The sequence below is a fragment of the Mesoplodon mirus genome (assembly GCF_964341445.2).
Source record: "Mesoplodon mirus genome assembly, chromosome: 6".
Taxonomy (NCBI): Eukaryota; Metazoa; Chordata; class Mammalia; order Artiodactyla; family Ziphiidae; genus Mesoplodon; species Mesoplodon mirus.
This window is the reverse complement of record NC_138982.1, coordinates 132,866,468-132,880,469: the sequence shown is the minus strand read 5'-3', so window position 1 is coordinate 132,880,469 and position 14,002 is coordinate 132,866,468. Positions and strand designations below refer to the sequence as shown.

General features: G+C 35.3%; 2 protein-coding genes and 1 pseudogene across 3 annotated transcripts in view; 1 reads left to right on the top strand and 2 right to left on the bottom strand.

Annotated features, from left to right (window-relative positions):
• Positions 1 to 275: 275 nt before the first annotated feature.
• On the bottom strand, positions 276 to 731 carry KRTAP15-1 (keratin associated protein 15-1; the record flags this gene model as incomplete). The annotated part of the gene is made up of 1 exon (XM_082624377.1): positions 276 to 731. One exon carries the CDS (start codon positions 729 to 731, stop codon positions 276 to 278), a length of 456 nt encoding a protein of 151 aa, XP_082480503.1.
• Positions 732 to 3,761: 3,030 nt separating this feature from the next.
• KRTAP23-1 (keratin associated protein 23-1) lies at positions 3,762 to 3,946 on the top strand (the record flags this gene model as incomplete). Its single annotated transcript, XM_082626105.1, is given in 2 exon segments — positions 3,762 to 3,876; positions 3,879 to 3,946. Coding segments are annotated over 2 exon segments (183 nt in total).
• A 5,082-nt stretch (positions 3,947 to 9,028) lies between these two features.
• LOC309806024 (keratin-associated protein 13-1-like) overlaps positions 9,029 to 14,002 on the bottom strand; it is a 29,432-nt pseudogene continuing 24,458 nt past the window's right edge. Inside the window, exon 2 of the transcript in view lies at positions 9,029 to 9,522. The product of the transcript in view is annotated as a keratin-associated protein 13-1-like (transcript). The remainder of the gene's footprint in view (positions 9,523 to 14,002) is intronic.

Below are 14,002 nucleotides of genomic sequence, written 5' to 3'. Positions count from 1 at the left end.
TCTATTTGAAATACACTTAAGTGAAAGAGTCTTAGGAGGAAAATAAGAATCTTATTAAAATAGTAACAGAAATGATTCAGAGCATTGGCATAGGAATGAAACTTCAAGATATATCTCATATGTCTGATTTAGAAAAGGTTACAGGCCAAGGTTACTTTTTTACTTCTGGGAGGATTGTGATAGCGAGTCCTAGTGTTGAATATGGTCAGTAATCAAAGATGTTGGAGAGGCTGAGTATTAAAGTGCAGATATAGCCATGAGGTAACGGGAGACATTCAGTAAATTATTCCAAAAAAGGGAGAGCTAAAGGCTGGTTGGTAACAAGATGATTGGCAATTCCTGGAAGAAAAGTAAGTTGGGCAGCAGAAGCTGGATCCACACCCCAGAGACTGGAAGCCAGTATTTCCATAACCAAAAGATCCAAGGCCAGTATTTCCAAAACCTAGAGATCCAGTGTAATTTGTATGGCAGGGACTGTGGAAGATGATATTTTTTGGATGGAAGTAGGATGTCTGGTAGGATCTGGTCACAGCCCAGGGTGTCTGGAAGCTGGTGGGCTTAAAAAAGGTCTCATGACAGCCACCGTGGAGAGAGGAGCCCAGATGGAAAGTGCTGGGGTGGGGGTAGATTATATTGCTGGGGTAGAAAGAATCATAGGTGGAAACTGGGTACCCCCAGTAACCTCCGAGGGAGAGGGAGGAGAAGTTTCCAGAGCTGCAGTTGAAAGACATGTTGTCAGGAGTTCTAAGTTCAACTGAGTTGCAGAGGGAAGTATGTGAGTGTGAATGTTACCTTCTATACTGGACAGTTATATACTGTACTCTAGCAATGGGTGTAATAGCATGTGCCCATTTTAATAAGAACGCTTAATTAGGTTCTAGTCAAAATGAAATGCATTAAACTTCAAAGACCTTTTTTTATGAATGTGGACTTTTAAATGAAAGAATTACATTCGTTTTTCAAAGTAATTGTTCATGAAGTAAAAATGTTACTGTACTATAATTGTACCTATAAGATTGGTGTTTTATTCATCCTATCCTTAAAGATATTGTATTGAATGGATAACACAGTGAGAATTTTGTTGTGTTTAAGGCTCTAAAAAAAATACTTTGTGGTCTGGAGAAGACTTTTGTTTAGTTCAAAGTTTAGCAACCAAATTGAGAAAAAAAAAACCCTCAATATCTGCTCCATCTCCCAAATCTTGTGTACCTTATAGAAGAAATAACCCACTTACAATCCTGATTTGGTACAAACATTAAATGAGGGTTTAACACATTTACATTCTAGTTTTCTTATAGCACAGGTAACCAAGCTGCTCTTGTGTGCATGAGTTTTTGATTTAAAAATAACGGTTCAGTATTTGCAGGAGTGCTTTGAAGATTACATTATAAAAATACTTAAGTCAAGAAATTTTTGTTCTGAAGTTGACTTGCTTCTTGAAAGAACTCATCAATAAATTTAATTCTCAAAAAAACTCTATCCCCATAAAGTTTAAGTAATTTTTGGTGGTGGTGATGTTACTGAGAAGTAAATGATAAGCAGTATACATTAAAAATGGGCTTTTATTCCCTTAGTTTTCACTCATAGAGTGGGATTTTTATTACAGAAGGTAAGTAAAACCAAGAAATTAAGAAAGTGTCTACCCCAGGTAAACTTCACAGAAAGATCAAGTTAGAAAAATTCATAGTTACAAATGATCTTTATAAATTGAACTGAGAGTGGAGGGTATCAAAATGTATGATAATGTGAAAAAGAGAATGAATGCTTTGGGGACCTCTGATGTGGTAAATATATCAAATGATGTATATATATTCTGCCTAGAGGACTAGTATAAGTATTTTTCTAGACTCTCCCATAAAGTTCATCATCTCTAACTGTAAATAGAGTAGTGCCTGGTACAGGGAATGGCTTAAGATAACCTGTGGGTATAGCCAAATCTCTTAAGACATCTATCTTCAAAAACTGATGTATTGTCCAATGGAAATGAGCTGAGACTCATTCTATGAAGACTTGAAATTATTAAGTGGAAGTTTTGAGGAAAGATTCAGCTAAAAATCTAAAGCAAGGTACTTTTTCAGGTAATTGAGATTTCCATCTTGGGGGCACTTTTTAGATATCCACCTAAAAAGGTATTGCAAATGTGATTCCAACATGGTAGATTACTGAAGGTAATTGCAAAACTCCCTTCCAAACTGTAGATTTTATGAGTCTGAACATTTTGAGTAGATAAATTGGTCTTCAATCATGTTGAATATACTAGGTAACATAATACATGCTCCATTTCTGTAATAAACAATTCTTATTTATTAGGCTTCTTAATTATAAATAGAAAAAAAGTTCTAGTAGATTCCAAACCTTCCTGTTTTATTTGTTAATAAATTATTGAACATCAAAACATCCATATAAATATTTAACTCAGCTAAATTGAATGTGCTTGCTTCAATGTCATCCACTCTTATATAAACTATTTCTGTGGAAGAATATTCTATGAGATCAGATATTAAGTAATTTTGATCATCCTTTTCTCAACAAAATGGAGGTTTGTGTACCCAAGCACTTTTGTTCAAAAGTAGAAGGGAAATGTTTTTCTATGAACTGAACAAATCAAACAGCACAGAAGCCAGAGAAAGATAAACCTTCTTAATCTCTCCTCTTCTTCAAGGTTGTCAATCTTCATTAGCCTACTACACAAAGGTGGAATACAAGCCATAGAACAACAACAACAAAAAATGACGATTATTTTAGAAATTTTATAATACTTGTCAGAAACACCTGAAAACAATTTAAGTCAAAGTGATATATGTTGCTTTCTGAGGCAAAGGAAGAATCTGCTTAAGATGACTCCTTTGTTCCAAAAGTTCAAGGCAATTACCTTATAAACTTTCTATAGAACAGGGGAATTTTTCAGATTCTGGGGAAGCCTTTCAGTGGTAAACATTGCTTCTTATTAGAGAGAGAAATACTAGGCATTTTTGCCACATTTTTAATGTTTTTTTTCCAGCATCTTAGATAAATAACCTCTAACATTCCAAAATAATATAAATAAATTTATATTTATATTTAATATTTAACTCATTCTACAGTAAAGACACACAGATGACAGAAAAACTAAGACTGACTCATTAGTTTGCATACAATTTTAAGCAGGGACATCAGAAATAAGGGGATCTCTCAGTTAATATTTCACTAAAGCCATTAAAATCGAGATCCGATTAAAAAAAAATCCTCATACATCTGCATGGTACCATTGCTGCTTCCTGATGGCACTGTCCATTAGGTAAACTTTCCACTTCCTGGTAACAGTCAATGTATGTTTTTGTTTTTGAAAAATTGACTTTGAGTAGATCAATTAACAACTTTGCTATCCAGATGGCAACGATTTTGAGACAGACTTTGAAAGGGGTATCAATTATTTTTAATTAAGCCCGCTTCCCTCAGCCCAGACACTACATTTAAAGTTTTCTGAGTGATCTGCTCAGTGACCTTTGGTAGAGAAGGATGACTAAGAGCTTTGAAAATTCAATAGTATTACCTGAATTCCAAGGCACAAACATTACTGCACTTTCCAGTTGTAAACCCACAAATACTACATATGTATAACTATGCTGATCTTTTCCAATTCAATTAAAAAGAGGAAGGAGACTTGTTTTTATAAACCATGTGGATGATACAGTCAATGATAAGTTTATATAAATGCCCCTGTTGAAAAAGTGACATTCAAACTTAGAGTATTCCCTTTGTAAGTTACATGTCCTGTCAACATGTCCTACTACCGCTGCTCTGGAAACTTTTCCTCCCACTCCCTTGGGGACCACCTGTGCTACTCAGGCTCCTCCTGTGGCTCTTCTTACCCCAGTGACCTGGTCTACAGCACTGATCGCTGCTCTCCCAGCTCCTGCCGTCTGGACTCCTCTCTCTACACTGGCTGTCAGGAGACTTGCTGTGATCCCATCAGGTGACAGACATTCCATGTGGTGTCCGGTCCCTGCCAGAGAAAAACTGTTGCAAGTTTAAATAAAAATATGATATATGACATCCACATATTGGCTTTAACATTATTTGTTTATTTTTTGTCTTCAAAACTACTTCTAAATATCTGGCTGGATATTTCTGTATCTTGTATTCATCATTTAAAAAATCTTTACTTTAAAATGTAAAATTGTCCAGTGTACTTTAGGTTTGGAAGAAATTATTTCATCTTTTATGTTTACTCCATCTGTTAATACCTTCATATGATAAAACCTGAAAATACATTTTTAAGACTACAAACAAATAACCGTGACTTTTGGTTTTGTCGTGGGTTAGAAACTTGAATATTTTTATATAAAATAGTTACAAATTTTAAGGTATATTAAATTGACTACATCATATAATTCTGGAAGGAAAATTAATCATAAATACATTCTAAAATATTTGAGAAATTGAAATGGGGATATTCAGGAAGAACTTAGATTTTAGTGAGTTAGATTTGGTGAGAATTCCAGTTCTCCCAGCTTTACAGCCATATAAAAAATCAAATGAAATTTCTAATTGATTTATAAATGAAACGTCTAACACATTCCAGTACTTATTAGCAAGTAAGCCCAACATTTTCCATACAGTCAGTTATACAAGTTTGATGGAGTCCCAATTGCTACTATTTTTTTTAGTTCTGTTGAAAACATTTGTTGGAAAAAAAACAAACAAAAAGAAAATGAAACTCAAAAACAATGCAAACATTCTCTTGTTAACAACATTCAACTAAATGTTTAAGCAACTGATCACTCCTGAATCAACAGTTATGCTCCAAACTTTTATCCATTATGTCAAGGACAACATTACTGAAAGATAGAGATGACCTAGATTCTCACCCACAGGGTAACCATATGTCTTGGTTTATTGTGTTTGTCTCAGCATCCAGTCCCATTTGGTAATTGTCTTAGATTTTTCACTTTTTATTTATAATGAATAATTGAGTTAACATAAGTGATGATCAGTTTAGGAAACCACTTTTCTTTTGCTATGGTTTCATCTAGTGGAGTATGACATACATGTATAGTGTACAGAGTTTTCACTTTAACCAGTGTTAAATCTGAAAGAAGACAAGCCATATCCTATCCTTTCTTCAGTCATCCTGCCTGAACAAAATGGAACTACTCCTTTTATTGCAGAGGGATCATGGAAAACAAATTACACTCAGATACAAGCAGTAGGACAGCTCACATGTTCAAATCTTGCTGGAGGGTCATTTGTCATTCTAACCTAGCCAGTACTGCTATGGCTCTTTCCACAGCGTGCAAGATGCAATAATACACCCCAAACTAGCAGTTGGTGGAGATAGTGAGGAATTTAGAATTACTGATTAGGTGTACATAAAATATGGGCCTAAAATTGAGGGCGGCACACAGCATATAAATATTAATCTAAATGCTCTTGCTACAGTGGCTTGGCCACATGTCGTATTGTTTAATCTACAACTATTCATTTTATTGTTTGGAAACATCTTTCTTCTTTAACCTTTGCAAAAAAATATGTTTTTAGGAGCAAAGAGCTAAACTAAAAGTTCATATTTAATTTAAAAATGTGAATACTTAATTTCTATTACTAAAGCAAGTTGATGGTGAATATATGACTTGTACAGCAATTCAATAACATTAACTCTCCACCACTGGGGTCAGAAATATCACTTACCACATGAAAAATAAAAGAGGCAATTTTGCTGAAGAAGCATCAGTATCTATTTCAAAAGATAGAAATTTTAAGACGTTTACTTCCAAAGATAATTATTTGTCAGTAGTAGTTGCAAAAGCTGATGCATACATTTAATTTAGGTCACATAACTATTCTAAATCATTTTCACTCATGTTAAATCCTAAGTTTTCTTGTGCAAGTAAAAACAAACAAAAAATCCAACAACAACAACAACAGAACAAAACAACAAATGAAGCAGTAGCTGATGATATGCTCCTCCATTAGCAAAAGAAAAACTTCACTAAGGATTAATGAAGCCAGTATTATGTCAGTATTGTTAAATGTTTCAAATCAAAAATGAATTAATTCCATTAGTAGTTTGATTTCTTCATGCAGTCCAGAGAATCCATGTAAAGCTATTGAAAGTTCATAATACTCTGACAACGCTAATGTAAAACCATTTAAAAAGTTCAACATCAAAGATAAAATTATTGGTTGTCTCAGTAACAATAAAAATACACATTTTGGTGAAGGACAACATCATGGTAAAAACAATAAAGTAAGATTCCTAAGGAGAAAAAATACAGTTGTAATTGCTGTAAACATATAATCCATAATTGAATCCAAACATGCTGTAATATTCTGCTACTCAGAGTAGAAGCTGTAGTTTTAAAACATTTTTGTATATACACAGAGTAGGTTATTTTGGCATGTTTTTCCCTACCTCATCAATCACCTCTTCCACCTCTGTTGTATTATTGTTTTCCTCATGCCTTTGTGTTGTTGATTTTTATGTCATTAGTATGTTATTTTACATAACAAAGCACACACATAGGGAAATTATTTTTGTCTTTTGCTTGGGCTATACTTTCTTCAATGCCTGATTCTCAATCTTTCTTCCACATTCTATGTTACTTTTGCATCCAATTATACTACTTTTCTCTCTGCAGGAACTTTCCCATGATTTTATCCTGATTGACTCCTTGCTCCTTCAACCTGACTCACCAAAATGGAATGCAGTTTAAAGATTAGTGAGATTTCACAGTTTGGTAATTTTACTTTTTTTTTTTTTTAATTTTCAGAGAAAATCTTCTAAGAGTGACAGTGTTTGTGTTGGGGGAATTTCGAGGGAAGATAAGAAATCTGCCAAGTTATATAAGAATCATCTTTCTCTCTTTTTTTAAAAATTTTTAACAATAAGCCCATTATCTTCAATTTTTTGGTTGCTGGTATTGAACTTGTGTATGTGTGGCTGTGAAAGAGAGGGTTTCATTTTGTTTTGTTTTACTATTCTTGTACATAACATTAGTTATTGAGAAAGGGAACATTATAATGTGACATTAATAATGATAATTAATATAGGATTTGTCATAGCACTCAGGATTTCTAGCAATATCTTCCTGAGGGGTAATCAAGTATTTCTCTTGGACTATTATTAAATATTATGGTTAATGCGAATGTTTTCAAGAGAAATTAGCTCATCTTTCTTTAGCTTCCTTCTCCTAAATGCTACATTTATTTTTATTTTTCTCTTTATTATGAATACTACTCATGAGGCTAATGAAACTAAATACAATAGGAGTTGAAGTCTATTCAGATAAAGCAATCTCTGTAGAGAAATACTCAAGGATCTTGGTTAGAAAAGGAGTTTTAAAGAACTCCAGGAAAGAACAAGAAAAGCTTAATTCAAGATATCGGATTCTACTAGATCTTTTATGTATAACCTTGGGCAAGTTTCTAATTCTTTTTGACTTTTCATTCCTTCATGTCTAGAAAGATCTATATGACATAATATCTGTCTTTCTCACAAGGATGTTTGAGCATTAAATGCAAGTGGTGTATCTGGTACCCTTGTATTCTCCATTATATCCTCATTTTCTCACCTATGATCCCAGGCACAGCTATGGCGAACAATTTCACGCAGGTTTCAACCCTCTTTGCACAGACAGTCTCTCCCTTCATGCATAGACAACTTTTCTTTCACTCTCTACTTGGGCTTCTCAGAGGGCACAGCCAAGAAAATGAACACACTATGAATCCTCTTTGCACAGGTAATGAAGTTCCAGGAAAGTGACAAACATCAGGGACAACATTCTAGCAATGGGAGACAGAAGCTGATGCATAAATTCTTCCCCCTGTTGATTAGATTCTGGGGTGGACAATTCCTAAGGTCATTCTATACATTCCTAAAAAGGCCCTGAATGACTGAGTCCCCATTGCTCACCATAAAGTCAACCAAAAAATATGTCCCTTTGTGAAATTTTTGTCTTTGATTCTTTCACCTTCCATGGTTTCCCAAACTATCTCCCTGGGGTCTCGTGGCAAATATACTGTCTGCACCCAAGGTTTTGACTTCAGCTCTGCTTTTGGGAAGAGAGGGGTTCAGGCTAAGACTAATGGATACAAATGTTTGTTCAGCATTGCTCAGGTGTGGTGCTCTTAGTTGATGCAGTTTGAACCTTGGAGAAGCATCAGGAGGTTTTCCCACACCTCCTTAACCCAGTTACTCCTCACTTAAGGTCATTGTGCATCTCTTTACATATGTTCATAGGGAGGGCTCAGGAATGGATCATGCTCAGGGACCAGGCTCAGGGAAGGATCATGGTACTTATGTCAACCAACAGGGAGTAAAACATCTATCTTAGCAGTTATTTAAGGCTCATCTTTTCTCTTAGCTGAAAATCCACACTCAGATACTAGACTTTCAAGTATGTTTTTGGTTTATGTGTAACCTTATCTTATAAATTATATTGTATTCTTGTTGTCTGCATTTCTAGTTATGTGCCAATTTCTCTGTTTTCCTTTATCAGCAGAAATCCATGCCTCTATTCTCAGGCAAGTGTCACTGATATTGAGACATACAAAATATGGACCTCCAGGAAATAAATACTCCCAGTAGGGAACATATGCATTGACAAAAGCAATTTGCTCAAATCTATCAAAATGTGTGTTCCCAAACCCAGTTTCAGAGTCATATTGACCTTTATTTAAAATTCCCAAATCCTAAATAAAATATAGGCAAATAATAATAAGATGAACAATATATTTCGGTGCTAGATGACAACATAAATTTATCAGATTAAGAATTTCATTTTCAACTGCTCTTCCAAGAAAATCCAATAGCATATTTTCTATCAATAGTACAGATATTAGGACTTCATATTGGGTTATTCATTAAATTCAGAGTCTCTCAAAAGTTGATGATGCAGGAAACTGATGATTTAAGAATAAAAGAACAATGGTAAATGGTGAGAATGAAAATGATGGCTGTACAGAGTAAAGACTTTGATCTCAATACTCGAGAAGATCTAGACCCTCAACAAATTGAACGATAGAAACCGAATCCACATGTTGGTCTCTAACACGATGATTGGCAGCTACTAGAGGCAAAGTTTGTTGGACGGAAGAATCTGGATCCACAGCCCAGGGAAGGAAAGCCACAGACTCCATAACCCCGGGGTTTGAGGCCACGGAATCCATAGCCCAATGAGTAGCAGCTTCTGAATCCAGAGCCTAGGTAACTACAGCTGCTGGAGCTAAAGCCCAGACACCCAGCATAAGTTGTCCAGGGACTTCAGAGACTGGAGGTCCTGGGGCAGTAGCAGGACGTCTGGCAGGGACTGGACACCACAAGGGACATCTGGCACCTGATGGGCTCATAACAGGTCTCCTGACTGTAGAGAGAGGAGCCCAGCTGGCAGGTGCTGGGAGAGCAGAGGTCAGTGCTGTAGACCAGGTTGCTGGGGTGGAAGGAGCCTGGGTAGCAAAAGTGGCCCCCAAGGGAGTGGAAGGAGAAATTTCCAGAGAGGCAATTATGGGACATGTTGACAGGAGATGTGAGTTCAGCTGTTACTGTGAGAAGATTCTAAGTTTGAATGTCACTCCTGCACTATGGCATTTATATACTTTCAGCAATAAGTGTGACACCTATGGGGTCATGGGCCCTACAATAGATTTCCTCTTTTGCATATGTGTAATTCAATAGTCTTCTCTGTAATTGCAGTTGCATTCAAATAGTTTTCCGCATTTGTTTTTAATGGGTGCTGTATTTTTGTTGTTATAGCCAAAGCCAATGGACTACTGCTGTGTCAGAAATGCTGACTGTTTTACATTAATGCACATCCCATCATGGCCAGGAAAGCAACAAGACCAGGAAAGCTTTTCCTCTGGTTTATGCTAATCTGATTCCTGTGTATCCACATCTGGTTTTGCTGGTAGATGCTTCCCTCTTAAGAGTGGGGAATGAGACAAAATCAACTTTCTTCTGGTACAATGGATCAGAGGCACAGTTTCTAGCTGGATGGTATCCTTTCTGGAATGATCCACCTTGTCAACATTCATTCATTCTCCAAAATCACTTGGTGGTAGTCTGTTATGGCAGCAATAGAAAACTAATACACCAAGTATCACAGTTACATTGTGTCTTTAATCCAATGAAGAGAGACAAAAAATAGATAAAACAAAGAGACAGAGAGAAATGGCTAGAAACTGAAAGACACTTTGCTGTGTATGTAAAGATAAGATGACAAAAAAAAAAGGCTCAGTTGAAATAGTACTAGGGAAGATCAATCTGGGCCCATCTCTATTCAGCCAGGAAGGAATAGTCTGATGAGGGGAGGAAACAAATGAAAGTTAAACAGGGAAGGCTCAGGAAATTTTCTTTTTCTATTGTACTAAAATTGCTGTCTGTTTCTTAATGTCTTTTTTTTTTTTTTTTTTTTTTTTTTTTTTTGCGGTACACGGGCCTCTCACTGTTGTGGCCTCTCCCGTTGCGGAGCACAGGCTCTGGATGCGCAGGCTCAGCAGCCATGACTCATGGGCCAGCCTCTCCGCACAGCATGTGGGATCTTCCCGGACCGGGGCACGAACCCGTGTCCCCTGCATCGGCAGGCAGACTCTCAACCACTGCACCACGAGGGAAGCCCAGTTTGAAGGTTATTTTTTCTTTCCAGTTCTCTTTTCCTCTGCAGAACGTATGAATCTCTCTCTCTCTTCTCTCTTTCTGTCCCCACAGTAGCATTTTTCTTTCCTCCTTTTTCTATGCTTAACTTAGACTTCCTCTTCTGTTTTTTCATTTACATATATGTGTGTGTGTGTGTGTGTGTGTGTGTGTGTGTGTATATATATAGCCTCTCCTTAACTACAGATTATAAGCTTAAAAACAAAGTTTGCTAGAGTTTTTTATATTCTGAGAGTATAAACAGATACTTTCTAGTTAATTCACAAAATATTCAATGTTAGAATAAAACCAGTTAAATTATATTCCAGCCTCAAGGAAATATAGTGTTATGGTTGATGGCAATGTTTTCTTATTTTATTTTCTAATAAAACTGTTATAAACTTACAAAAAATAATAATGTTAAAAATATTGAATTTTATCAATAAAATCTATGGCAACTGGGCTTCCTTTTGCTCTAAATTGCTAAATTTTCATCTACCTTAAATTAATATAAATTCAAGAAGAATTTTTAAACTCCCTAAATGTGGACTAAATTAAGCCCAGAGATTATATTGTTTGTTCTATGTAACATAAACCTCCACCATTATTTTTGTTCTTTTTTTTTAAACAGTTATTTATAACAAAAATTGAGATATATATTTCATGTAAAATTTAATACTTTGAGCTGCACATCCAGTGACTTCTGATTTTTTAATTGCAGAGTCTAAACCCTTATGTTATGAACAAAGTAGTTTTGATATGTGAGGTGTGTTTCCAGCAGAATCTCATCCATAGTTGAAAGTTACAATGGTCGGCACCCAGCTGCTGCTCTTCTCCAAATTACCAGTCAACTTGTCACTAACCTGCTGGGGATGTTTCTTTTTTTAGTCATCTAGGTTTGAAACAATAAACAAAAGCCAATACTTCTCATATAAAGATCCCCTTTAATCACTATCTATTATTACCTGTTAACCACAAAATATGTTCTTTATTATTATCCAACGTAGATTAGAAGACTTTTGAATTCTGTGTTCTTAAAAATATATTCATTGGACAAAGATATCATGGCTGCCTTTCTTAAATGTGCCACATGCAATACTAAAGCACATTTCCCTTTGTAATATATTCTTGGTATTTTTCCCTAGGACTTTAAAATTACAATTTATTTATTTTTATTAAAGTATGGTTGATTTACAATACTGCATTCGTTTCAGGTGTACAGCACAGATTCACTTATAATGTACATATATATATATATTCCTTTTCAGACTTTTTCTCTTTAAGTTATAAAATATTAAATATAGTTCCTTGTACTATAATTACAATTTTACAAGGTGGAGAAACATTGACGATTTTTCAGTAAATGTATTAATGAGGCATCCAAGTATTTTTCTATAAATTATCTGGAAGCAAAGCTTGAGAACATGGATTCAAGGGCAAGTTTTTTACGTGGGAGGTGATCACAATAAACACCTGCAGGGAGTGGGAAGATTGACAGGGAATGGAAGGAAAGCAGTACAGGGTGCATTACTAAGCCAGGCACCACTGTAGACAGCTGGAGCTCAGTTCTATTGGAGAATTCCCTGTGCAGGAGCTCAGCATGCCCTGGGAGGTGAAAAAGTCCTCAGGCAGAGCTTTACAGATGCCCTGAAGAATCAGCCTTCAGAATGTACAGATGATTACCCAAGAGACGTAGGCAGAGTGTGGACAGCTTCTGTTGGGAGTGGGGTGTCACTTAGAAAAACAAAGATGCAATAAATATGGAACAGAAGAAGTTAAGGTCTGGAAGGTTAAAACGGGATGAGAAAATCAGAAAGGTATGTAGGCACGTGGTGAGTGTAGGTCATATTGTAACAGTGTAAGGCATGGGAAGTGGTACAGGGTGGGACACAGGATTAGAAAGAAAGGTTGATACTCACAACAGAAGTATTTAAATTCCATGACCTCTGGTGTCATCTATTACTACTTAAACTGCTGTAACAGACTTTTAAATGGTCATCTTCACTGTAGCTACTCCCTTATTTGAAATGCTCTTATGTATTCTAAACATAAATAAACCTCTCAAAATTACATAAAATGAGCAAGCTAACATTGTTTAAAACATTAAACAATTCCTCTCAATGAGTATAGAAAAGCTGGAGAAATTAAGAAAAAAAATCTGTGTTTGAAAACTTCAGAGACATATCAAAATGTTCCAGAGTCACAGAGACACTATATGAGTCAGTACTGAAATCAAAAGAAACGAGCCTATATCTGGAGTTAATATTCCCTTCAAATTATATCTTGATTTTGGAAGTAGTGACTAAGAAGCTGAGAGAATTTTCATAAACTAACAGGGCTAGAGAAAAAAAATTAGAATTTTGGGCTGACCAAAGAGTTGGGGCCATGGAATATATTCCAGACCATGGAGAACCAGTTCCTAGAAGTAAAACTGAGTTGCTAATAGACAGCTTCCTATAAGAACTGAAGCCCAGGTTTGAATTCTCTCAATCCCTCTTTGAATTAAAATAATCTAGAATTCTGACATCTTTATCCTAGCAGCCTTCCAAAAACATAAGCAAATCTTTCTGGAGGGAGGTAAAGTCACCCAGGTTTTTAAAATATATATGAAATATCTATTACTCTAAAAGTATAGCAGGAATATGAGAAAATAAGACTGGAACAAAACAGAACAGGAGAAAATGGAATCTGAAATACACAATCCATATAATGGACATGTCAAAATCAGACATTAAAATACCTATGTAAAGAATTTAACAACAGGAAATAGGAAAATACTATTATCAAGGAATAGTTATGTTTAAAGAATTAAAGATAAGATTGAAGGTTTTGACAGAAAACTGAAAACTAAACAACAGAAACTAATTGAAATTTTTAGAAATTTACAAAATAATAACTGATTTGAAAAGCCTAATTTTTATGTTTTATCAGGGGATTAAACATTGCTGAATAGACAATTAGTGAATTAGAAGATGGAATAGAAGGAAATTCCCAAACTAAAGTATAAAAAGACAAAAAGATTGAAAATAGACAAAAGACTGTAAGAGGCATATATAACATAGTTTAATAGTGTATTTTGCTTATAATTAGAATCTCAGGGAAAAAAGGAAATAAGAATGGGACAGAAAAAAATACTTGAAGAGACTATAGTTGACAATTTATCAAAATTGATGAAAGGCATCATCTCACATGTGAAATAGTAATGAGGAAAATAAGAAGAGCTGACCTAAGGTTGAGATGGCTGAAAGATGATGGGCTTTAGCAAATGTTACCCAGAGACAGCCTGCAACAAATGCTCCAAAGCTAAACTTCCAAACTGTTTTCTTTAATTATTAAATAACTGAAATAATTTTATTTGTTAACCTGGTTGGCATGTACAAGACTGAATGTCCA